The sequence below is a fragment of the Martes martes genome (assembly GCF_963455335.1).
Source record: "Martes martes genome assembly, chromosome: X".
NCBI classification, from domain to species: domain Eukaryota; kingdom Metazoa; phylum Chordata; class Mammalia; order Carnivora; family Mustelidae; genus Martes; species Martes martes.
Window position 1 is genome coordinate 65,843,701 of NC_137897.1, and position 27,924 is coordinate 65,871,624.

A 27,924-nucleotide genomic window follows, 5' to 3' on the forward strand; every position below is an offset into this window, starting at 1 on the left:
CTTTGGTAAAATTCTCCAGGGAAGACCCGTACATTACTCAGTGCTCACCATAAGTGTACTGACCATCTCTCACCAATTATTATTACTATCTTATTGACTGTATTTCCTATGGTGCATTTTTAAAGTTTGTACCTCTTAATCTCCCTTCTTATTGTCTGATTTGAATGACTTTTATTTCCTGTTCATACCAGAGCATTTATGCTCTGGCTAGGTTAGGGTTAGTTTATCTCCTTACAAGTAATGAGTATGCTCAATTATTTTATTTCTTTCTTATTTAGTCTTTTAATATTGTAGTTGCTAGGATTTACCAGTTTTTTCTTCATAGTACTCTCAAGATCCTTTGCATTTCTATTTTAACAGTGTGCTGTTTTTTTTTTTCATTTCTGATTTTATTTATTTGACACTTTTTTTTTTCTTAGTGGGTCTATTTAAAGGTTTATCAATTTTGTTTATCTTCTCAAAGCACTAGCTCCTAGTTTCACTGATTTTTTTCTATTTATCATTTTAGTTTCTATTTCACTCATTTCTGCTTTGAGCACTGCTATTGCCTTCATTCTAGTAAATTTGGGCTTTAGGTGTTCTTTGTTTTATTTTGGTCCAATTTAGTTAATGTATGGTATATTATTAGTTCTGGAAATAGAATTTAATGATTCATCAGTTGCATATAGCACTCAGTGCTCATTATATCAAGTGCCCTCCTTAATGCCCATCACCGAATTACCCTGTCCTCCCACCCACCTCCCCTACAGCAACTTTCAGTTTGTTTCCTATAGTTAGGAGTCTCTTGTGGTTTACCTAACTCTCTGTTTTTATTTTATTTTATTCTCCCTTCCTTTCCCCTATGTTCAGCTGTTTTGTTTCCTAAATTCCACATATGAGTGAAATCATATGGTATTTGTCTTTCTCTGGCTGTCTCATTTCACTTAGCATAATATCCTCTAGTTCCATCTATAACACTGTAAATGACAAGACTTCATATTTTGATGGCAGAGCAATATTCCACTGTATATATATACACACATGTATATATGTACCACCTGTTCTTTATCCATTCATCTGCTGATGGATATCTGGGCTCTTTCCATATTTTGGCTATTGTGGACATTGCTGCTATAAATATTGGGGATGCATGTGCCCCTTCTAATCAGTATGTTTGTATCCTTTGGATAAATACATAGTGGTGCAATAGCTGCATTGTAGGGTAGGTTTATTTATTTTTAAGTTTTTTGAAGAACACCCATACTATTTCCCAAAGTGGTTGCACCAGTTCATATTCTCACCAATAGTGTAATTTCTCTGCACCCTTGCCAACATCTGTTGTTTCCTGTATTGTTAATTTTAGCCATTCTGACACATGTGAGGTGGTATCACATTGTGGTTTTGATTTGTATTCCCCTGATGCCAAGTGATGGTGAGCATTTTTTCTTCTATTTGCCATTTATATGTCTTCTTTGGAGAGAAATGTCTCTTCATGTCTTCTGCCCATTTCTTGACTGGGATTTTTTGACTTTGGGGTGTGGAGTTTGATAAGTTCTTTATGGATTTTGGATACTAGCTCTTTATCTGATAAGTCATTTGCAAATATCTTCTCCCATTCTGTAGGTTGCCTTTGTTGTATTTCTTCTTTTTCTAATTTCTTCACATGTAGAATTTATTTCAGATTTTCTTTCTTTTCTTTTCTTATCTTTCTGTTTTTCTTTTTTCTTTCTTTCTTTCTTTTTTTTTTTTTTTAGATGGGGGAGGAGGAAGTAACAGGAGAAGGAGAGAGAGAATCTTAATCAGGCTCCATGCCCAGTGTGGACCCCAATGTGGGGCCCAATATCACAACCGTGAGATCATTACCTGAGACAAAATCAAGAGTCAACCCTTAACCAACTGAGCTACTGAGAGATTAATCCCTCTTTTATTTTCTTCATTATTTTTATTTTTTTGACTCAGGCATTGATTACTATGAACTTTTCCCTTAGACTTGTTTTTCTGCATCCCCTAAGTTTAGGCAAGTTGCATTTACATTTTAATTTGTCAAGTAACATTTTAATTTCCTTATTGATTTCTTCTTTGAAACATTGGTTTTCTAGTAGCATGTTTTCAAATCTCCACATAATATAAATTTTCCACTTGTCTTCTTTTAAATTGTTTAAAATATTATAATGGTCAGAAAGATGGTTGATATTATTTCAATCTTCTTAATTTTTAAGACTTTTTTATGACTTAACATATGATTTATCCTAGACTATTTTTCATGTGCAAATGAAAATTATATATATTTTGTTGCTTTTGTTTACAATGCATTGTATATATCTGTTATGTTAATTTGGTATAATGTGTTGTTTAAGACTGATTTTTCTTTATTGATTTTCTTTCTTATGATCAATTTTTCTTTATATATATTTTTACTGATAAAAGTAATACAAATTTTTCATAACAGTTAAAATAATACAAATATGGGGGGCACCTGGGTAGCTCAGTGGGTTAAAGCCTCTGCCTTCAGATCAGGTCATGGTCCCAGGGTCCTGGGATCGAACCCCACATCAGGCTCTGCTCAGCAGGGAGCCTGCTTCCACCTCTCTCTCTCTTTGCCTGCCTCTCTGCTTGCTTGTGATCTCTGCCTGTTAAATAAATAAATAAAACCTTTTTTTTTAAAGATTTTATTTATTTGACAGACGGAGATCACAAGTAGGCAGAGAGGCAGGCAGAGAGAGAGGAGGAAGCAGGCTCCCTGCCAAGCAGAGAGCCCGACGCGGGGCTCGATCCCAGGACCCTGGGATCATGGCCTGAGCCGAAGGCAGAGGCTTTAACCCACTGAGCCACCCAGGCACCCCTAAATAAAACCTTTTAAAAAATAATAGAAATATGTAAAAAATTAATAATACCCTATGCTCACTACTGTACTTCTAACTTCTTTATACTTCATCCTCTTGAGGTAACCAGTGTTACCAGCCTTGTGCTCATTTTTTTTTTACACAATCTCCTTGTACATACAAGTTCATATAAGCAGATAGATAATTTGTTTTGACCAAACTAAAATCATAAATATGCAGTATTTTATAACGTACTCCTATTCTTGACAATATCCTAGTTATCCCTATAAGTCACTTGATATATATCTAATGTTATTGCTTTTAGTTCCAACTTATGTATGAAAGCACACACAAAATTTTACACTCCAAGATGCCATACATTCTGAATTTGCTTACATCAATTTTTAATATTTTTTTGTCTTCCCACTCCGAATTTCTACCCTCATTCATTTCTACTTCTTTTCTTTTCTCCAGATAACATTTAGCAACATCCCAAAATGTATCATTCCTTAATTTTCACTAAAATTCACTTTATCGTATCAAACCTTGAAATACACACACACATACAAACACGATGGGGAGGAAGTGGTGCAAAGAGCAGAAGAGTGATGTTTTGATAGTTTTATTTTAAAAAGATAATACATACTACTCTGCAAACAAGTTAGCAATAGATGTTAAAGCTCTTCCTCTGCCATTCTAATGGATGCATAATACATCACTGATATTTAATTTTCTTTTCCTTGATTACTAGTAAATTTGAACATATTTGGAATGTACTTTGTCCACTTTAGTTTGATTGTTTGAGGAGCATGCCTTTGTAGTCTCTACTTTTCTTGTGTTATTAATATTTTACCAATTTATAACATTCTTTATTATAGATGTTAAATTATATTGTTATAGATATTGTAGATAATTATTATAGATACTAATCTTCACATTTCTTCTCTGTTGTATTTTCCCCAACTCTCATATAGCTATTGCTTTTTTGTTGTTTGTTTTTTTGCAATGCAACATTTATAAATCTTTATATGGCCAAATATATTTATAATTCCTTTTATTTGTTCTTGGCTTCCTACATTGATGAAGATTATCTTCTCCATAAGAAAGTTTCAACAAGGATTAAAAAAAAAAAAACTAAAATTAGTCCTGTAGTAAATAATAGTTTCATCAAGTCCCCAAATCTGAGCTATGTGATAATCAAGGTTCAAGGGTCCTAAAATGTGTTAGCAAAAATTTCCTGATCTCCCTCAGAATAACTAAATAAGTTGAAAATAGAAAGTGTCATTAATGTTGTATAATGTAGTTGGTAATTCCTACAGTTTTGGAGTCAGACAGCTTTGATCTTAATTCTTCTCTATCCCTTAGTTGCAGAAAACCTATGCAGAACTTTCTTAATCCCTTGGAATATCATCTTCCTCAAGTGTAAAAAGTGATATTAATAAGATGTTTCTTGTAAGAAAATGAAGCATGTAAATTGCTTAGTAATATATCTAGGTTTGTATTGTATATATTCATAGAACCTTACTCATATGATGATTTTTCCAATAATGATATGTATACATTTTTTCTTGTTACCATATAATGTATTATTTGTTTCGAGGGCATAGGTCTGTGAATTATCAGTCTTACACATTTCACAGCATTATCATTACACATACACTCTCCAATCCATCATCAAGCCACCCTAACCTTCCAACCCTTCTCCCTTCCAGCAACCCTTTGTTTGTTTCCTGAGATTAAGAGTCTCTTATGGTTGGGGTGCCTGGATGTCTCAGTGGGTTAAAGCCTCTGCCTTCAGCTCAGGTCATGGTCCCAGGGTCCTGGGATCAAGCCCCACATCAGCCTCTCTGCTCTGCAGGGAGCCTGCTACCTCCTCTCTCTCAGCCTGCCTGTCTGCCTACTTGTGATCACTGTCTGTCAAATAAATAAATAAAATCTTTAAAAAAAAAGAGTCTCTTATGGTTTGTTTCCCTCCCTGGTCCTATCTTGTTCCATTTTTCCCTCTCTTCCCCCCTCAGCCCCATGCCCTGCCTCCCAAATTCCTCATATCACTGAGATCGTATGATAAACGTCTTTCTCTGATTGACTTATTTTGCTTAGCATAATACCCTCTATTTCCAAGCACATCATTGGAAAAGGCAAAATTTTGTCTTTTTTTTTTTTGATAGCTGCATAGTATCCAATTGAATATATATACACCACTACTTAATCCATTCCACTGTTGATAGATAACTAAACTCTTTCCATAGTTTGGTTATTGTGCACATTACTACTGTAAGCATTTGGAAGCATGTACCCCTATAAATCACTGCATTTGTATCTTTAGAGTAAATAACCAGTAGTGCAATTGCTGGGTCATAGGGTAGCTCTATTTCCAAATTTTGAGGAACCTCTATACTGTTTTTGACACTGGCTGCACCAGCTTGTATTTCCACCAGCAGTGTAGGAGGGTTCCCCTTTCTCTGCATCCTCATAAACACTTGTCTCCTGACTGGTTAATTTCAGCCATTCTGACTGGGGTGAGGTGGTATCTTACTGGGGTTTTGACTTGTATTGCCCTGATGATGAGTGATGATGGGCACTCATGTCTGTTGGCCATTTAGATGTCTTCTTTGCAGAAATGTCTGTTCATGTGCTCTGCCCATTTCTTCATTGGATTACTTATTCTTTGGGTGTTGAGTGTGATAAGTTCTTTATAGATGTTGGATTCTCACTCTTTATTTGACAACATCGTTTGCATACAACTCCCATTCTGTCAGCTGTCTTTTGTTTTTGTTGACTGTTTCCCTTACTGTGCAAAAGATTTTAATCTTGATGAAGTCCCAATCACTCATTTTTCTCCTTCCTTCCCTTGCCTTTGGTGATGTTTCTAGGAAGAAGTCGCTGTGGCTGAGGTCGAAGAGGTTGCTGCCTGTGTTCTCCTCCAGGATTTTGATGGATTCCGGTACCACATGGAGGTCTCTCATCCATTTTGAGTCTATTTTTGTGTGTGGTGTAAGGAAATGGTCTGGTTTTATGGTTCTGCATGTGGTTATCCAGTTTTCCCAGCACCATTTGCTGAAGAGATTGTCTTTTTTCCATTGGACATTCTTTCCTGCTCTGTGAAAGACTAGTTGACCATAGAATTGAGGGTCCATTTCTGGGATCTCTAACCTGTTCCATTGATCTATGTGTCTGTTTTTGTTCCAGTACCATACTGTCTTGATGATTACTGCTTTGTAACAGAGCTTAATGTCTGTAATTGTGATGCCTCCAACTTTGGTTTTCTTTTTCAACATTCCTCTGGCTTTTCAGGGTCTTTTCTGGTTCCATATTAATTTTAGGATTTTTAAATTCCATTTCGTTGAAAAAAAAAGATGATTATTTTGATATGGATTGCATTAAATGTGTAGATTGCTCTAGGTAGCATAAATATTTTCACAATATTTGTTCTTCCAGTTCATGAGCATGGAGCTTTTTTCCATTTCTTTGCGTCTTCCTCAATTTCTTTCATGAGTACTCTATAGTTTTCTGAGTACTGGTTCTTTGCCTCGTTGGTTAGATTTATTCCTAGGTATCTTATGGTTTTGGGTGCAATTGTAAATGGGATCGACTCCTTAATTTCTCTTTCTTCTGTTTTGTTGGTGGTGTACAGAAATGCAACCGATTTCTGTGTATTCATTTTGTATCCTGACACTTTACTGAATTCCTGTATGAGTTCTAGCAGTTTTGGAGTAGAGTCTTCGGGGTTTTCCACATAAAGTATCATACCATCTGCAAAGAGTGAGAGTTTGACTTCTTCTTTGCCAATTCGGATGCTTTTTATTTCTTTTTGCTCTCTGATTGCTGAGGCTAGGACTTCTCGTACTATGTTGAATAGCAGTGGTGATAGCGGACAGCCCTGACGTGGTCTTGACCTTAGGGGAAAAGCTCTCAGTTTTTCCCCATTGAGAATGATATTTGCTGTGGGTTTTTCATAGATGGCTTTGATGATATTGATGATATTGAGGTATGAACCCTCTACGCCTACACTCTGAAGAGTTTTGATCAAGAAAGGATGCTGTACTTTGTCAAATGCTTTTTCAGCATCTATTGAGAGTACCATATGGTACTTTAATGTATTGTATCACATTGATTGATTTGCAGATGTTAAACCAAACTTGCAGCCAAGAAATAAATCCCACATGGTTGTGGTGAATAATCCTTCTAATGTACTGTTGGATCCTATTGGCTAGTATTTTGGTGAGAATTTTTGCATCCGTGTTCATCAAGGATTTTGGTCTGTAATTCTCCTTCTTGATGGGGTCTTTGTCTGGTTTTGGGATCAAGGTAATGCTGGCCTCATAAAATGAGTTTGGAAGTTTTCCTTCCATTTCTATTTTTTGGAACAGTTTCAGGAGAATAAATATAAAGTCTTCCTTAACTGTTTGGTAGAATATCCCTGGGAAGCCATCTGGCCCTGGGCTCTTGTTTGTTGGAAGTTTTTGATGACTATTTCAATCTCCTCCCTGGTTATGGGTCTGTTCAGGTTTTCTATTTCTTCCTGGTTCAGTTTTGGTAGTTTGTATGTCTCTAAGAATGTATCCATTTCTTCCAGATTGTCAAATTTGCTGACGTATAGTGGCTCATACTATGTTCTTAGAATTGTTTGTATTCCTTTGGTGCTGGTTGTGATCTCTCCTCTTTCATTCATGATTTTATTAATTTGGGTCTTTTCTCTTTTTCTTTTTGGTAAGTCTGGCCAGGGGGTTATCAATCTTATTAATTCTTTCAAAGAACCAGCTCCTAGTTTTGTTGATCTCTTCTGCTGTTCTTTTGGTTTCTATTTCATTGACTTCTACTCTGATCTTTATTATTTCTCTTCTCCTGCTGGGTTTAGGCTTGGTTTGCTGTTCTTTCTCCAGCTCCTTTAGGCGTTGGGTTAGGTTGCGTGTTTGAGACCTTTCTTGTTTCTTGAGAAAGGCTTGTATCGCTATATACTTTCCTCTCAGGACTTTGCTGAGATCCCAATGATTTTGAACAGTTGTGTTTTCATTCTCATTTGTTTCCATGAATTTTTTTCAATTCTTCTTTAATTTCCTGATTGACCCATTCATTCTTTAGTAGGATGCTCTTTAGCCTCCATGTATTTGGTTCTTTCCAAATTTCCTCTTGTGGTTGAGTTCTAGTTTCAAAGCATTGTGGTCTGAAAATATGCAGGGAATGACCCCAATCTTTTGGTACTGGTTGAGACCTGATTTGTGATCCAGGATGTGATCTATTTTGGAGAATTTTCCATCTGCACTAGAGAAGAATGTGCATTCTGTTGCTTTGGGATGGAATGTTCTGAATATGTCTGTGATGTCCATCTGGGCCAGTATGTCATTTAAAGCCTTTATTTCCTTGTTGATCTTTTGCTTATATGTTCTGTCCATTTCAGTGAGGGAGATGTTAATGTTCCCTACTATTACTGTATTATGAATGTGTTTCCTTGATTTTTGTTATTAATTGGTTTATATAATTGGCTGCTCCCATGTTAAGGGCATAGATATTTAAAATTCTTAGATCTTGTTGGACAGACCCTTTATGATATAGTGCTCTTCTTCATCTCTTATTATAGTCTTGGCTTAAAATCTAATTTTATGATATAAGGATTCTGATATAAGGATTGCCATCCCAGCTTTCTCTTGATGTCCTTTAGCACGGTAAATTATTTTCACCCCATCATTTTATGTTTTTTTAAAGATTTATTTATTTATTTATTTGACAGAGAGAGTGATCACAAGTAGGCAGAGAGACAGGCAGAGAGAGGGGGGAAGCAGGCTTCCCGCTGAGCAGAGAGCCCGATGCGGGACTCGATCCCAGGACCCCGAGATCATTACCAGATCCAAAGGCAGAGGCTTAACCCACGGAGCCACCCAGGTGCCCCCACCCCCTCACTTTAAATCTGGAGGTGTCTTTGGGCCTAAAACGAGTTTCTTGCAGACCACATATCCATGGGTCTTGTTTTTCTTTTTTTTTTTTATCCATTCTGATACCCCATGTCTTTTTTCTTTGTAATTTTATTTAATTTGTCTTCAGTGTTCCAAGATTCATTGTTTATGCACCACAACTAGTGCACCATGCAATACGTGCCCTCCTTAATACCCACCACCAGGTTCACTCACCGCCCCCACTCCCCTCCCCTCCAAAACCCTGATTTTGTTTCTCAGAGTCCACAGTCTCTCATGGCTCATCTTTCCCTCCAATTTCCCCCGACTCACTTCTCTCCAACTCCCAATGGCCACAGTCGCCAAGATGTGCAAAGAGCCAAGATGCCCTTCAACAGATGAATGAATAAGGAAGATATGGTCCATATATACAATGGAATATTATGCTTCCATCAGAAAGGGGGAATACCCAACTTTTGTATCAACATGGATGGGACTGGAGGAGATTATGCTGACTGAAATAAGTTGAGCAGAGAGAGTCGATTATCATATGGTTTCACCCTCTGTCTTTTGTTTGAGGCATTTAGCCCATTTGCATTCAGGGTAACTATTGAAAGATATGAATTTAGTGCCATTGTATTGTCTGTAAGGTGGCAGTTACTGTATATTTCTCTGTTCCTTTCTGGTCTACTACCTTTAGGCTCTCTCTTTGTTTTGAGGACCCCTTTCAATATTTCCCATAGGGCTGGTTTGGTGTTTGCAAATTCTTTCATTTTTTGTTTGTCCTTGAAGCTTTTTATCTCTCCTTCTGTTTTCAATGACAGCCTATCTGGGGATAGTATTCCTGACTGTATATTTTTCTTGTTTAATGCTCTGAATGTATCATGCCAGTCCTTTCTGGCCTGCTAGGTCTCTGTGGATAGGTCTGCTACCAATCTAATATTTCTACTGTTGTAGGTTACAGAGTTCTTGTCCTGAGCTGCTTCAGGATTTTCTCATTCTTTCTGAGACTTGTACATTTTACGATTAGAGGTTGGCTGTTAACCTATTTTTATTTATTTTGATGGGAGTTCTTTGTGCCTCCTGGATTTTGATGCTTGTTCCCTTTGCCAAATTAGTGAAATTATCTGCTATAATTTGCTCCAATATACCTTCTGCCTCTGTCTCTGTTTCTTCTACTTCTGGGACCTAATTATTCTAATATTTTTTCATCTTATGGTATCACCCATCTCTTGAAATCTTCCCTCATGGTCCAGTAGTTGTTATCTCTTTTTTCTCAGCTTCTTTATTCTCCGTCATTTGATCTTCTATATCACTAATTCTCTCTTCTGCTTCATTTATCCTAGCTGTTAGAGCCTCTGTTTTTTATTGCATCTAATAGCTTTTTTTTTTCCAACTTGGTTAGATTTTTGTTCTTTTATTTCTCCAGAAAGGGATTCTCTAGTACCTTCTATGCTTTTTTCAATCCCAGATAGCATCTTTCTATCATCATTCTGAACTCTAGTTCTGACCTCTTACTAGTGTCCATATTGATTAGGTCTCTAGCCATCAGTACTGCCTCATGTTCTTTTTTTTGAGGGTAGTTTTTCTACCTTGTCATTTTAGCCAGAGAAGAATAGATGAATGAAAGAACAAAATGCAAAAAGGGTAACAATGACCCCAGAAAAATATACACTAACCAAGCCAGTAGAGACCTGAAATGGGGAAGATGAAAGAAAAAAAATATATATATGTATATGTATATATGTATAACTACATATACATATATATACATATAAATATGTATATGTGTATATATGCATATATATACACATTTATACATTTTTACATATATACATTTATACATTATACATTTTATACATTATATATATATATATACATATATACATTTTTTTTTCCTTTCATTTTCCCCGTTTCAGGTCTCTACTGGCTTGGTTAGTGTATATTTTTCTGGGGTCATTGTTACCCTTTTTGTATTTTGTATATATACATGTGTATATATATATACTGGTGAATAGAACAGACCCACACCCTTGAAGTTGGGTATATTTTGGCCTGTTAGAAGAAACTGCTTCCCAAAATTTAAAAAAAAAGGAATATATATATACAGAATGAAGTGATGGAATATGACTGTAAAGATGAAATTTTAAAAATATTCTAAAAAAGGAATTGGTAAGATAAGAAGTTGGTTGATAATAGAAAAAAAAAAGGCAGAAAATGTGATCAGACTGGAAACTAGAACAAAGCCATGTGCTAGATTTAGGATATATGTTGGTCTGTTAGAAGAAACTCTATCCCAAAATTTTAAATAAAGAATTTATATGTACCCAAAAAATAAGGTTAAATACAATGACTGGATTGAATATCATTTTTTAAAGTATTGATAAAATCGCTAAAGTAGGTTATAATAAGAAAGAGGAAAAATTCAAAAAAATAGGACAAGAAAAAAATAACAAATTTTTTTTTAAAAATTAACTTTAAAAGACTAAAGAATCATGGGGGAAAAGCCATGAACTTTATGTGCTGTATTCCCCTAGCACTGTTGTTTTGCATTTCTCATTGATAGGTGAACTTGATCTTGGCTGGATGTTCTTGCTGATCTTCTGGGGGAGAGGCCTCTTGCAGTGATTCTCAAATGTCATTGCCCAAGGCAGAAATGCACTTCGCTTGACAGGGGCCAGGCTATGTAGTCTGCTTGGGTTGCTTTCAGTAGCTTTCGTTCCCTGAAAGCTTTCCATACAGCTTTGGAGGATGAGGATGAAGATGGCTCCCTCCAATCTCCAGGCCTAGAGGAGCCAAGAGCTCAGGGGTCCTCCTCTTCAGTGAGCCCTCAGAAAAGCCATCAGTCATGCCTGTCTCCCTGGCCTTGGGCCACACTCTGAGCTCACCCAGCCTGTGACTGAGCATTTCTGTCTCTAGAACACAGCCCTGTTTGGTGTCTCCAAACCCAAAAGATTCCTGCATGGTGCTTCCTCATTACTCCTCCCAGTGGAGGAAGGGATGTGTCCCTGGATCTGCCACTTGTGGTGTGCCTGCTCAAAGAGTAGTGGCCCGAGTTTTTCTTGGGTCATGGTTTATGGCAATCCCAATCTTAGAGGCCCCTCCTCAGCTCTGTCTTTGCAGCTGGCTTCCCTATTCTGATACCTGGGAGCTCTACCACATTCTGGCATCCCCTTTCTGTGACCCCATATGTCCTGAGACCACACTGACCCAAAGAGAATTCCACCCAACCCCCTCATCCCCCCCTCACCCCATTTAGCCACTGGAGTGACATCCCTCAGTGGAGCAAACTTCTAAAAGTTACGATTTTGTGCTCCACTACTCTCTCACTTGTCGGTAGCTGGCCCTTCCCCCATGGTCTATCTTCCCATATATCACTTTGGATTCACTTCTCCTGACATTCTACCTACCAGAAAGTAGTTGCTTTTCTGTTCCTAGAATTACTATTCTTTTCTTTGATCTCCTGTTGAGTTTGTAGGTATTCAGAATGGTTTGATAACTATCTATCTGAGTTCCTGGGATCTGATGAAATCTAGGTCTCCTATTCCTCTGCCATCTTGCTTCTCTCCAGATTTTTTATTTCTTTTGGGCAACAGAAACACAAGGTAAACCAATTCAGTACAAAATATGTTAAGTATCACCCTGCTATCAATAAAAAGAGTCAATTGATAGCTTATTTTATTTTCCAGCAGATATTTTCATTTACAGAGCACCCAGAAGTTACATGATATTATACACAATACTATGCATTTGATTAAATTGCTTATATTGTTAATTACTACAGTTAACTAGGAGTCAAGTGAAATCAAATAAAAAAACCAGAAAAAAAAGAAGGAAGCTAAAAAATTATTCATTGTTTCTATTCAATGAAAGATGTTGTTTATAAAACTGGAATCCACCTCAGAGTATTTATTCTATACAAAATTAGCTAATTCACAAATTGAAGTTAAATACATAGAAACTATAAAACTGTGGGGACTCTTTAGAATTTTTCCTCCTAAAACACATGTTTCCATGATAAAGTAAATCAAGTAAACGGTTTTCCTATTCTGGGCCTGTTTCTTCATCTCCAAAATGAGGAATTGAGCTAAATGAGCTATAAATTTAAAATGGAGTGAATAGCACAGAGGAAAGTGTTTTGTGTTTTCTAACGGAGCCTAAGAGAAGTAGGCCATATGTCTGCCCATAGGTGGGGTGGAAGAGGAGTAGAATACCCCTGAAGAGGTAGCAGAAGTGGCTCAACTACTAGAATACAAGACATAATAATGGCATCAAATGAAAATCATTATCTTGTGAAATCTTTCTTAGGAAGGAATAATGGAAATGTTAAGAACACTATGATTTTTAGAGTGTAAAAAACAATTTGAGTTGTAGTTATAATATATACCTTTGGGTGACCTGGGTGGCACAGTTGGTTAAGTATCTGACTCTTGATTTTAGCTCAGGTCATGATTTAGGGTCATGAGATCAAGCCCTGTGTCTGCCTCTATGTTTAGTGTGCAGTCTGTTTGAGATTCTCTCTCCCTCTCCCTCTGCACATGCTATCTCTCCCCCTAAAATAAATATACAAATCTTAAAAATATATAGGTATACTTACGATGTAAGAAGTCATTTTTCTTCTGTCACTATCATTACTGGTTTAATCTATTTTCAAAAGCCACAATTTCTGTAATTTAAAGCACTATCACCATATTTGAAGATAAGATTCACATACCAGTAAAATTGTCTGACAAACATAGGCACATATTAATGTGATTTTGCATTTAGTTTGGTGGTTACCTCCATATCTTTAAATAATATATTTATATGGTTACTTCACAATTTTACCCATTTCCTAGTGGCATTCTTCCATAATGGGTGAATTTTTTTTTTTTGTATGCACCATCACTTCTCTTCCTCTTTTCCTAATATAGTTCTATCTTTGTTTTTAGTTCCTTTATTAATGATCTTTGTAACTTTAAACACTTTATTTGCAATTTTTCTGCTCTAATTGCGATTAACTGCTCTAATTACTCTTCAGTTCTCTTTTCCTATCCTTTTTCTCTAGTTCTTTTATTTTGTATTTTTTCATTGAACTATGATTGAAATACAATATATATGTTTCAAATTTACCTCATAGTTATTTTGTCATTGTATACATTAGAAAATGTATAATTTTATACATTACAATATGATCACCACTACAAGTCTTCTGTCCATCTATTACCATACAAAATTATTACAATGTTATTGACTATATTCCTTATGCTGCACATTACATCCCCATGACTTAATCATTTTAAAACTGAACGTTGGTAGGTCACTTTTACCTATGTCATCCACCCCTCAACCCCCTCCCTTCTAGCAACTATCAGTTTGTTCTCTACCTATGAGCTTACTTCTATCTTGTTTTATTGGCTGGTTTTATTTTTTTAGATTCCATGTATAAGTAGAAATCTTACATCAATAAGCAGCAGGTACTTTTGGAAGACCATATTCCCAAATTCACCATTGCTACTTTACAACCTCCCTGATTCCTGGAATTCTAGGAAAAAATAAAAGACAACATATTGTTATATAAAGTTCAATAATCATTCTGTCAAGAATTAAAAAAAAAAAGATAATTTCCATAGATGTAGAAAAAACATGTGACAAAAGTACCTGCTACCCTACCTCTGATTCTACAAAGGTTGCCAGACAGATCACCCCACCACTGGAGATGACCCATCCCATGGCCAAAGCAAAAGCATTGACATGAATTGCCAACTCCCTTCCTTGGTCACATCTTCCCATTAGGTAGCATCAACATGGCCACAAAGATAGGAGCTCCCAGAGCTCCCAGTGACAAAGGACTGTCTTACCATCATACCCTCCATGAGCACTGAGTACACCTGCCCTTCTTTTGGGGTGCCCCAGCCCACATTTGATGATTCCTACCATCAGGTCTTCTCAGTATGAGAAACACATCTCCTTAAAGAGGCTGGTTACCTTTTGTACCAGCAGAGGCTCATTCAGCTCAATACTATGGAAATAAGTTGATAAGTGACAGGACTCAGCTACGGCCTGGGTATCAGCTGCTGAGCCTAAGCAGCAGGAGAAAATATAGTCATGAATAGGGATCAGATTGTCGGTCACTTGATTGGCAATGTAGGACCTAGTAGCTGTTCTGGAGTGGGCTCCCAGAACCACACCCCCATAAAGTTGCTTGGCAGTGACAGTGGTCCCTGTGGTCCCTGTGAAGACTTCCTGGCTTTCCCAGTGTAGGAAACAGGCTGGTGTGGCCTGCTCCTCCAGCACCTACTAAAGTGGTTGCCATCTTCCTCCTCTGGTACTACCACTGATCATATACTTTTTAATCCTCTGTTGTTGTTGTTTTTAATGTGGTGTATCATGTTGATTGATTTGCATATGATGAATGATCACTGCATCTCTGGAATGAATCTCATATGATCATGTATTATTCTTTTAATGTTTAATTCTATTTGCTAGTATATTGTTGAAGATATTTACATATATATTCATCAAAGATATTGGCCATATATATATTTTTGTAGTTTCTCTGGATTTGGTATCAGGGTAGTGTCTGCTTCTTAAAATAAGTTTGACATTGTTCTTTTCTATTTCATTTTTTGAGTTTCTTTTTTGTTTGATTTGTTTTTTTTTAAGATTTTTTTAAATTTATTTATTTAAGAGAGAGAGAGAATGAGAGAAAGAGGATTAGAAGGGGGAGGGTCAGAGGGAGAAGCAGACTCCCCGCTGAGCAGAGAGCCCAATGTGGAGCTCAATTCAGGGACTCCAGCATCATGACCTGAGCAGAAGACAGTGGCTTAACCAACTGAACCACCCAGGCATCCATCTATTCCTTTTTTTTTAAATAATATGAGAATGATAAGTATTAACTCTTCTTCAAAAGACTGATAGAATTAACCGTAGAATTAATCATGACCTGTACTCCTGTTTTTGGGGATTTTTTTTAAATTACTGATTGAATTTCATTACTAGTAATTGGTCTATTCAGATTTTCTATTTTCTAATGATTCAGTCTCAAGAGATTCCATATTCCTAGAAATTTCTCTATTTCTTCTAGGCTGTCTAATTTCTTGGCATATAATGATTCAAAGTATTTTATTTTCTTTTTGTAATTTTGTGCTAGCTGTTGTAATTTCTCCTCTTTTATACTGATTTTTTTTTAATTTGGGTCCTCTCACTTTTTTTTAATGAGTCTAGCTAAAATTGTGTCAGTTTTGTTCTCTTCCCCCCCCCAAAAAAAAGCTCCTAATTCCATTGAGCTTTTCTATGTATTTTTAGTCTCTGTTTTATTTATTTTTTCTCTGATATTTATTATTTCCTTCCTTCTATTAACTTTGGTGTTTGTTTTTTCTGTTTATTTTCTAGTTCCTTCAAATGTAAGTTAAATTTTTTATTTGAGATTTTTCTTGTTTTTTGGGTTAAACTTATATTGTTATGAACTTTTCTCTTTAAACTGCTATATCCCAAATATTTTGAAATTTTGTATTGTTTTTTGTGATTCAGGTTATTTTCTTTATTTTCTCTCTAAGTTTTTCACTGACCCATTGTTTTTTTAATTGCAAGTTGTTTAGTCTCCATGTATTTGTGTTTTTTTGTCCAGTTTTCTTCTTGTAATTAATTTCTAGTTTTAAACAATTGTTGTTGGTAAAGATGCTTGATTTGATTCCAATTTTCTTAAATTTATTGAGATTTGCTTTTTAAAAATTTTTTTATTGAGTTATGTTAGTCAGCATACCATACATCATTAGTTTTTGATGTAGTGTTCCAACATTGCTTATATATAACACCCAGTGCTCCATGCAATATGTGTGGTCCTTAAAACCCACCACCAGGCTCACCCATCCACCCACAGCCCTCCCCTCTAAAACCCTCCTTTTCTCAGAGTCCTTGTGACCTAAAATATGATTGATACCGGAGAATATTTCATGTGCACTTGAAAATAATGTGTATCCTGCTGGTTTGTGTGAAATATTCTGTATATAATAAGCTTATCTGTTCTAATGTATTCTTCAAGGATATTTTATTTTTTAATTGAATCTTTGTCTGGATGATCTATCCATTGATGAAAGTGAAATATTAAATTCCTTTACTATTATTGTATTGCTATATATTTATTTATTTCTCTTAATATTTGCTTAAATATTTAGATGCTCTTATGTTGGGTACAAAGATGTTTACAAATGTTATATCTTCATTTTGGATTGACCCCTTTGTCATTATGTAATGCTTTTCTTTGTAGGTTTTAAATTATTTTGGTCTGACATAAGTATTATTACCGCAGTTTTCTTTGCATTTATATTTTCATGCTGTATCGTTTTATCGAATCCTTCATTTTAGTTTTTTATTTAGGTTTGAGTTGAGTGCTTTATAAGCAACATATAGAATATTTTTTATATATTTTTATATTTTTATCCATCCAGCACACCCTATGTCTTTCGATTAGAGAATTTAGTCTATTTATATCTAAGGTATTATTAGTTGGTAATACTGCCATTTTGTTCATTGTTTTCTAGCTGTTTTTGTAGTTCCTTTCTCTGTTCCTTTCTTCTCCTCTTTCTCTCTTGTGGTTTGATTTTTTTTTTCTTTAGTATTATGTTAAGATTCCTTTCTCATTGTCTTTTGTGTATTTAGTATAATGGTTTTTGTTGTTGTTGTTGTTGTTGTTGTTGTTTCTGCTTTCTGTTACTGTGGGATTCACATAAAATATTTTAAGTATACTACAATCTCTTTTAAATTGATATAAATTTTGGTGCTCCTGGATGGCTCAGGGGGTTAAGTATCTGCCTTCCGCTCAGGTTATGATCTCAGGGTCCTGGGATCAAGCCCTGCATCGGGCTCTCTGCTCAGTGGGGAGCCTGCTTCCCCCTCCTCTCTCTACCGGCCTCTCTGCCTACTTGCTGTCCCTCTCTGTCAAATAAATAAATAAAATCTTTAAAAAAAATAAAAATAAATAAATTGATATAAATTTTGTACACATTCCAAAGCCTTATATTATTACTCATCCCACCCAAAAATATTTTTGAAGACACATTTTACATCATTTTATGCATCCCTTAGCTAATTAATGTATTTCATTAATTTTACTACTTTTGCCTTTTACCCATCATGTTTACTTTATAAATGGTTAATCCACTACTTATTTTTTTATTTATGCTTTTTGGTAAGATTTTTTTTTTAATTTCTTTCCAGCATAACAATATTCATTGTTTTTGCACCACACCCAGTGCTCCATGCAATACGTGCCCTCCCAAATACCCACCACCTGGTTCACCCAACCTCCCACCCCCTGCCCCTTCAAAACCCTCAGGTTGTTTTTCAGTGTCCATAGTCTCTCATGGTTCACCTTCCCCTCCAGTTTCCCTCAACTCCCTTCTCCTCTCCATCTCCCCATGTCCTCCATGTTATTTGTTATGCTCCACAAATAAGCGAATTATATGATAATTGACTCTCTCTGCTTGACTTATTTCACTCAGCATCATCTCTTCCAGTCCCGTCCATGTTGCTACAAAAGTTGGGTATTCATCCTTTCTGATGGAGGCATAATACTCCATAGTGTATATGGACCACATCTTCCTTATCCATTCATCCATTGAAGGGCACCTTGGTTCTTTCCACAGTTTGGCGACTGTGGCCATTGCTGCTATAAACACTGGGGTACAGATGGCCCTTCTTTTCACTACATCTGTATCTTTGGGGTAAATACCCAGTAGTGCAACTGCAGGGTCATAGGGAAGCTCTATTTTGAATTTCTTGAGGAATCTCCACACTGTTCTCCAAAGTGGCTGCACCAACTTGCATTTCCACCAACAGTGGAAGAGGGTTCCCCTTTCTCCACATCCTCTCCAACACACGTTGTTTCCTGTCTTGCTAATTTTGGCCATTCTAACTGCTGTAAGTTGGTATCTCAATGTGGTTTTAATTTGAATCTCCCTAATGGCTAGTGATGATGAACATTTTTTCATGTGTCTGTTAGCCATTTGTATGTCTTCATTGGAGAAGTGTCTGTTCATATCTTCTGTCCATTTTTTGATATGATTATCAGTTTTGTGTGTGTTGAGTTTGAGAAGTTCTTTATAGATCCTGGATATCAACCTTTTGTCTGTACTTTAATTTGCAAATATCTTCTCCCATTCCGTCTGGGAAGATTTTTTTTTTTTTTATGTTTTCTTAGTATTTGTTAGGTCTGTTATTTTTAGCTCAGAGATGTTTCTTTAGCATTTATTTTAAGGCTAATTTAATAGTGATAAACTCCCTTATTGTTTGCTTATCTGGAAAAGAATATGTAAGCTCTTTAATTTTGAATAGTAACCTTCCTACATAGGTAATTCTTGGTTTGTGGTTTTCCTCTATCAGCACTTTGAATATGTCACACTACTCCTTTCTGGCCTATAACGTTTCTGCTGAAAATTCTGATAATCTTATGGGGTTTCCCTTGTAGGTAATAAGTTGCTTTCCTCTTGTTACTTTAAAAATTCTCTCTCTATCATTAACTTTTAACATTTTAAATATATGCCTGTGTTTCTCTTTGGTTTCATCTTATTGGGGCTCCTTGGACCTGTATGTGTGTTTTCTCAGCCTTGATTATAGATGTTTCTAGCCATTATTTCATGCTATATTTCTATGGCTCTTTCTCTTCTCCTAGTCTGTTTGATGTTGTCTCAGAGGTCCCTTATGGTATCATCACTTCTTTTATTAATTTTTCCTTCTGTACTCTATGTGTTTTCTATTGCTTTGTCTTCTAGTTCAATAATTCATACTTCTATTTTATCCATTGTGCTGTTAAAATTCTCTAGTGTATTTTTCAGCACAGTTATAATTTGTTTGGTACTTTTTAAAATATTTTCTATTACATTGTTGAAGTTCTCACTATGATCATCCAGTCTTCTCCCAAGATCAGTGAGCATCTTCATGATCATTACATTGAATGCTTATTTAAGATGCTTATTTCCATTTCATTAGAGTTTTATTTTGGGTATTTCCCGTATTCTTTAGTTCAGAACATATTCCTCTGTCTCATCATTTTGGTTCTCTGTGTTTGTTTTGTATTAGGCAAAATGGCTACCTCTCTCAGTATTGAAGAAGAAGTCTTTGTGTAGAAGCTATTCTTTATAGTCCAGAAGTATTATCTCCCTTGGCCACCAGAGCCAGGTACTCTATGCAAGCACCTCTTGTGGATTTCATATATCCATGGAGGTTACAGTAGCTGCACAGATATGGTGGAGCTTGAAGCCTTTGCTAGACCATTTTGTAGCTGAGCCCCTGCACATGGAGAGAATAATTTGAACCACTTGCTCATTTCATCATAGCTTGGTCTCTGTGTTGGTTAACTAGGGCTTGAGCACTCATTTGGTCAAGTTGTGGCTTGTCTGCTGCACAGAGAATGTGGGTCTAAGGGCATTTGCCCAAACTGATTGTAGCTCAGTCTGTGCACAGGTTGGTTAGGGCTCAAGGCAATTGCTAGCCCAGTTGCGGCCCTTCCACTTCATTAGGATGGCAGGATGTGAGGACTTTTTCAGCTTAATTTTGTTTTGGTTGTTGTGTAAGTAGTGCTGGGCTTGAAGTACTTGCCTAGCCTGGTTGTGCTTTGGTCTCTGCATGGGTTGGGCAGGGCTTGGGCACTCACCTGGCCCTATTATAGCTTGGGATCCCTGCATGGTTGGTGGGACATGGGGCACTTAGTCATCCTGGTTACAGTGCAGGATGGGTAACACAAGCCCTCTGGTGTTAGCAGTCTAGAGGAAGAACATCAAAGATGGTTCCCATTGCCTATCTATACAGCAAGTTAAAGTAAGATTGCAAAAAGTGACATCCTGCAGTTCTTCTGCCCCATGATAAAGTCCCAGCAGGTTTCTGCCTCTTTGGGAGCTGCCTAAAATTAGTAAATGGATCTTTTTCACTTATGGCCTAAATACTTTTCAATCTGTTTCTTTGATGATATTAGGACAAGTAGGTTTGCACACAAGTCCTTTAAGAGTGGGATCTTTGTTTCCTGTAATTCTCCTGGTTTTAATTTCTACTGATTTTCAAAACCAGAAATTTTGGGATATCATCTCTCTGGTGCTAGTTCCCAAAGTTAGGATCACTGATGATGAGGTATAATCTCTTCACTCCTCGCAGGATTGTTCCATACTTTGGGATTCCTCCTGATTATTACCATCTGTGAGGTCGAGTCCTGGGAAGAACCATTTGTCTGCTCCCTTACCCTTCTTGATGTGTCTCTTTTGTCTTATTTTGGAGGCACCGTTTACCTAGTTATCAGGTGCTTGAAAATTTCAGGGGAAAATTGTTCCATATGTAGCTGTACATATTTTGTGTTCATGGGACAAGATGAATTTAGGGTCTACCTATGCTGTCATCTTGAACATTCCTTTAGTTTTTTTTTTCCCCTGAAGTATTCTTTCAATGGCCCCCTATTATGACACTTTACCAAATACTATAGCTTTGTTTCCATCCTTAACCCCTTTTGACATCTTGCATTCATTTGAAATGTATCTCCTCCCCCTTAATTTCCCTCAATTTCAACTACTATGTTTTTTTTTTTCTTTTCCTTTATGACTTCTATTTATCTATATGCATTTCTGGCACTTCTTCTCATGTCCAACTCAAATTGTTTATTTTCAGTTCTTGGCTCAGTTATGCCACTCTTCTCTACATATTATCCTTGAGAGAATCCATCTATTATTATGGCTTCAATTTTCACACAGCTATAGGTATTTCCAAATCAATATCCTTAGTGAATTTTCCTATCCATACTCTTGCCTGCTATCTTCTATATTCAACCAATATATAAGTTGCAGACAACAGGGAAAAAATGAATTTGAGACATAACTTCACTGATATGTAGCTTTTTTTTTTAATTTGGATTAAGTCAACTGGAAATAAGAATAATCATACCTAACCTACTCAGTAAAACAAATTGTTTTTAAGTCCAAATGATAATGTGTGAAAAGTTTTATAAATTCTAAGTCACTATATAAATGTAAGAATACTACTGTTACTACTGTCTTTACATCTAAAATTCTGTTACTTTCATTTTCTTAAGTAATTGTTTGTCCCCCCATAGTTATTTTCTTCAAAACTGAACTTTTCCTATAAACACTGTAGCACTTCATATTTATGGGTTGAGTTGATATTAATATTGTCTTTAACCAGACTGAAAGCACCTCAAGGGCAAGGATGAAATCCTTTCTATTTATCATAATGTCCAGAACATTGTCATATATGACAAGAAATAAATATTAAGCAATAAATATTTTTGAGTGATTAACTTTAAGATATTGTCAGAACAAGTCATGATTTTTTTTTATTTTATAGGTTGAAATCTTATGTTTAGAATAAGTTGTGGTATTCAGTAGAGTTATCCATGTTTATTTTTTGTTTCCTATGTCATTAAATATTTCTTGAGAAAATGTTCTGTTTTAAACAGTGTGTTTAAATGTTCTGTTTTAAAACTGTGTTAAATGATGGAGATACATAGACACATGACAATTTCTGCCATAGAACTTAAACTGTTCCCTAAGAAAATGACGATACCTATAGATTGTCTTGAAACTAGTTTTCACTGAAAATAGGAACTCAAAATATCACATAAGTATTCCACTTTTACATTCTTTTTAAATTAATTTTATTCCTGAGAACTAGAATGGTAGGTCTTCAGGAAAGTATTTTATAAATTTTAACATTATTTAAGATGAAAATGATCACCCAAAAAAAGAAAACACTCAAATGGAATATTACTCAGCCATAAAATAGAATGAGATCCAATGGCATGGATGGAGCTAGAATATATTATGCTAAGTGAAATAAGTCAGTCAGTGAAAGACAAATACCATATGATTTCACTCACATTTAGATTTTAAGTAACAAAACAAAGGAACAAAGGAGGAAAAATTGTCAGAGAGGCAAACCAAGAGACAGACTCATAACGGTAGAGAACAAACTGACAGTTACCAGAGGAGAGGTGAGTGGGAAAATGTGTTAAATAGGTGATGGGAATTAAGAGGTGAACTTGTTGTGATGAATACCAGGTGTTGTATGGAAGTGTTGAGTCACTAGATTGTATACCTGAAACTAATATTATACTGTATGCTGTCATTTAAATAAAAACTTTAAAAAAAGGATAGAGAATTTTTTTCTCTTGATAATAGCTCTCTATCAAAAACTTACAGAAAATGTCATACTTTCCCATTAGGTCAAGACACATTAAGATCAAGAATAAGGTTAGGATACACCAAAGACGTCTTTAACTCTTCTTTTTTGTTCCCAACCTTTGTTGGATCTGGTTGACTCAAAAAAAAAATCTAAAATATGACCAACTCTTATCAACTGCTATCAACTTGGTCCCAGCCACTGTTTTATCTCTTTTGTAGAAATACTACATCACATCATGTCATCCCTGTTATGTCACTTTCAATGAAGGGATGCATAGCACCTTTTGGGAGTGACTGAAATGTTCTGAAACTTGATTGTGGCTATATATATTCAGCAAGTTATCCATTTAAATGGATGCAGTTTATTGAAAATCAATATAATTAATAAAGATTATGTTAAGGACTGATAGTGTTAAATTAAACCTAAGAGAAACAAACTAACTTGCAAAAAAACCCTCTAAATTTTCACCATGTCACTCAGAATAAGTGTCAAATTCTCTCAATTGCCAACAAAGTCCTAGATAATTTGACCTGATGCTCTTTCTGATCTCATCTTATTTTCCTCAGCATCAATCTGACCTAGCCTCTTTGGCCATCTTGTAGTTCCTAGAACATTCCAGGAATATTATTTAGGTTTGTGCCCTGATATACCCCTCTACCTAGAATAGTATTTACTTAGATTTGCCCAAGGGTAATTCTCTCCTTCAAATATTTGCTCAAATGTTAATTTCTTAAGGAAGTAATACAACCACTGTATTTAAAATTGCTAGAAACCGCCCCCCCCAGCACTCCAATCCTCACCTCATCTTTTTTTCTATAGATTTTACTACCTTCAATTATATAATGTATTATGTTTATTGTGTATATCCTCTGGTAAAATGTAATCTCTGTGAGGGCAAAACTCTTTGTTTTTTTTTACTAATATATCCCAAATTCCGAAAAGAGTGGGTGGCACTCAATATTTATTGAATAAGTAATTAGTATGACATTTTTTAGAAAACTAACAAAACTGAATTTTAAAAATGCTGGGCAGTTTTAAAAATCCAGATGACACTGGATAGTGTAATTTTTAGTATGCCCATTTCATTCATTCATTCATTCACGAAGAGGGAAAAAACTGTCTGCCAAAAAACTACCTATCAAGGTGATATTTGACCTGGATCATGAAAGATAAGAAATATTTTGAAAGACAAAGACAGTGGGGAAGTTTCTATCCAAGAACACCTAACTAGTTAATAGGAGAGCCACTCTATGAAATTGCATCATTACATATAAAAATAACAGTATGGTATTGAAAGATGATATTACTGAAACAAAACACAGACTTTCCAAGCCCAATCCAAAGTGAATGGTGAGAGGGACACAGGGTTGGCAACTGATATAGTAACCATAATGAAAGTCTAAGGAGCATAAAAGCAGCAGAAGGTTTGATGCTTCTACATAAACTTTTTTTTAAATTCTAAACTATAAATTGAATGGAAAGAAGGCCTTTTTTTTTAATGTAGTTTCAAAAGATTTTTTTTTTTTGCCTATTGTGTAACTGTTGATATGTTGTTGCTTTGCTGTGCTTCAAACATGAAACTACTCTCCTTATCTTCCCTTGCTCACCATTAGTTTTGATTTCTTCTTGTTGACATTTGGATATCAAGAACAAACTCAAATTCCAAGATATCCATTCCTTAGACAATGTTTCATTTTCTGGAAAGTTCCAGAACTCAAAACTCTTTCCTGTATAGAAAAAACTCTATCACTTACTTATTATTCCCTGAATTTTTGAAATAATTTCCTATTATGGTATTACAAGCTTAATTTTGATTACTGTCTTAGTTCAAGTTGCTGTGACAAATAGCATAGACTGAGTGGTTTAGACATCACATATTTCTCACAATTTGGTAGGCTGGAAGTCCACAATTAGGATTCAAGCATGGCTGAGTTCTGGTAAAGAACCTCTTCTTGGCTTTTAGACACTGCTTTCTTGATGTATTCTTGCATGACATTGAAAGAGCTCTGGTCTCTTCAATCCCTTGTAAGGGCAACAATCCCATCATGGGGGCTCCACTCTTATGACCTCATCTCAACCTAGTTGCCCCCTAAAAGTCTCTATCTCCAAGTACCATCACTTTGGGGATTAGGGCATAAAAATATGAATATTAGGGGAACATAAATATTCAGTCCACAGCAGTTACCCTTAAAGTATTAACTACAGTTTAACTGAAGCATTTAAAAAATTTAAAAGCCAAGGTGCTCATGGGGGGCTCAGTCAGTTAAGGGTCAGACTCTTGGTTTCAGCTCAAAGACCTGAGATCGAGCCTTGTAACAGACTCCAGTGTCTGCTTGTACCTTTCCCTCTGCTTCTCCTACCTCTCTCTCATAAAGAAATTAAGAAATAAAATCTTTAAAAAAAATCTTAGCGCCAAAATATAAATGAATGAATTTCAAATGTTTGGATTTGGGGTAACATGAAATGCTTTAGAAAGGGGGCATTTCTAGTGTTTCTCTAAATCACAATATATAAATGAAAGTTATCCCACCTATATTTAAGGTTTGATATAGTTAACACTTCATCCTAATTATTTGGGAAGCATCATGATGTAGAAAAAAATACTGAACTGTGAATCAAGAGTGTTAGTGATATGACATATTTCTGAGAGTAAAATATATTTATAACAAATGGCCAAGAAATAGAAATATAATTTATACAGGAGAAAATAAGTATAAGAAATAAAATTATTAAAAAAATATTGACCATGGTTGGGGCGCCTGGGTGGCTCAGTGGGTTAAGCCTCTGCCTTCAGCTCAGGTCATGATCTCAGGGTCCTGGGATCAAACCCCACATCAGGCTCTCTGCTCAGTAGGGAGCCTGCTTCCTCCTCTCTCTCTGCCTGCCTCTCTGTCTACTTGTGATCTCTCTCTGTCAAATAAATAAATAAAATCTTTTTAAAAAATTGACCATGGTTAATAATCAAAGCAACCTTATGAGATTATTCCTTATATAATAACTAAATAAAAATAAAATGATATATACCTAAAATATATAAATACAACAAATTTTATATGTATTATATATGTAAAATATCTTACAAATATATCTTACATATGTCTGTTGAGGCTTTAATGTTGGTGGCATATTTATTCACTGCTGACTGAAAAAGAGGAACAGTGTAAACTGGTTCAACCTTCTTCTGGAATTATATGGAACTATGAAGGGAGAGTTCTAAATGAAGCAGTACTATTTTACTCAGTAATCCCAATACTTGAAATTAATTGTAATAAAAATATTAGCAAAAGAAAAAACAAAATCTGGGAATAAAGACTGATTGCAATATTGTCTATAACAGAAAACCTTTGGAATTAAACTAAATGTATAAAATTAGGAGAATGGTTTAGTAAAATATAATACATATGGTAGTATGCATTCACTGAAATGATAATTATAAAACCCTGATAATTAAAGGGAAATGTTCATACCATACTGTTAATAGACTGAAGGAGAAAAAAATACTATGGGATCACAACTAAGCAAAAATCTGGGTGTTTGTGTACAAAGATAGACAGTAATATGCAAATATGAATATCCTTACGTTAGTGTGGTAGAATTTGGAATGACAATCAGCTATTTTAAATATACTCTGTGTTTTTATATTATCAATTTTAAATGTTCTAGTCCTTTAAAATAGTTGAGAGGAGAAGTGAGTTGAGGGAAATTGGAGAGGGAGACGAACCATGAGAGACTGTGGACACTGAGAAACAAACTAAGGGTTTTGGAGGGGAGAAGGGTGGGGGGTTGGGTGAGCCTGGTGGTGGGTATTAAGGAGGGTATTAAGTGGGTATGGCATGGAGCACTGGGTGTGGTGCATAAGGAATGAATTCTGGAACACTGGAAAAAAAATTTTAAAATAAATAAATTAATATTTTAGAAAAAAAGAAAATTAAAAAAATAAAAATAAGTAAAATAGTTGTGAGATCTTTGACACATAATGTACATTGATAGAACTTGGTTCCTCTACAAATGCTAGTTGTAGGATGAGTATTCAGTACTTCTCATTTTTAATGAACATTAGAATCACCCAAAGAAGTTGAATATGCAAATTGCTGACTCCATCTCAGGCTTTGACTTGATAAGTCTGGGATGTGGGGTTCAATGACCTGAATTTTTAATAAGAAATAAAAATGGTATTGAAGTTCCCTTTCACTCATGACATTATGTGGTTTGGTGTGATAGCTCAAAAACCAGGAACTCTCTATAATTAAGATACATGAGATTTTCCTTTTTCTTTTTTCCTTTCTTTCTTTCTTTCTTTTGTTTTCTTTCTTTCTTTCTTTCTTTCTTTACTTTATTTCCCAGCCTGAAGCAAAGTGGATTCATAAGCTGCTTTAAAAAACAACTGAGCATTTGGTTTCACAGAATGACCTTACCACAGTACATACTGGCTACTCTCAAGTGAACATTTCTACTTCTGTGGAACTGTAATAATAAAAGCAAGTCTTTCATGAGTCCCAGGAGCTGATTTTTTTCATGTAATTTATAGAGGTGATTTTAGAGATATATGCTTTATTTATTAAGTGTTTGAACTACTCAAGCCAAATTGCTGTACTGTTTTACTCCATGTTCTGAAAATTAATTTGGAAACCATCTCTGTGTTTATGTTAAAACCTAACAATCTTCCTTTGGATACCTTGTCATGTTTTTTTTTAATCTATCTTTTACTTAGCATTAAGAAAAAGTAAACAAAGAATGGAGGGAAGGAACCAGATCTTTAACACCCTTTAAAGAAATAGAGAGCTATATGTAGAGTAACCCCCACTTCCTTCATAAATATACAAACCTCTAAATGTAATAATTTACCTTTAGACACTTTTTTTCTTTAGTTTATCACTTTACTTAATGATTAACTACAAGTTACCCTGAAAGAATAATACATATTTGTCAATCATTTTACATTTTCCAGGAATATGCTTGTTTCATTGAGTCCTGAGAGCAGGAAAGGGGTGTAGAAAGAAAAAATGATAGGTTAGATAGAGAAACAGATAGAGAAATAGATGATAGGTAGATAGATTAGATAGATTGATAGATAG

At 35.4% G+C, this 27,924-nt stretch overlaps 1 protein-coding gene across 1 annotated transcript in view; it reads left to right on the forward strand.

Annotated features, from left to right (window-relative positions):
- CYLC1 (cylicin 1) overlaps positions 1 to 27,226 on the forward strand; it is a gene marked incomplete at both ends in the record, with an annotated part of 57,400 nt that extends 30,174 nt beyond the window's left edge. Inside the window, one exon of the mRNA XM_080795526.1 lies at positions 27,194 to 27,226. Within this exon, the coding sequence (XP_080651652.1) occupies positions 27,194 to 27,226 (33 nt within the window). The remainder of the gene's footprint in view (positions 1 to 27,193) is intronic.
- Between the last annotated feature and the right edge of the window lie 698 nt (positions 27,227 to 27,924).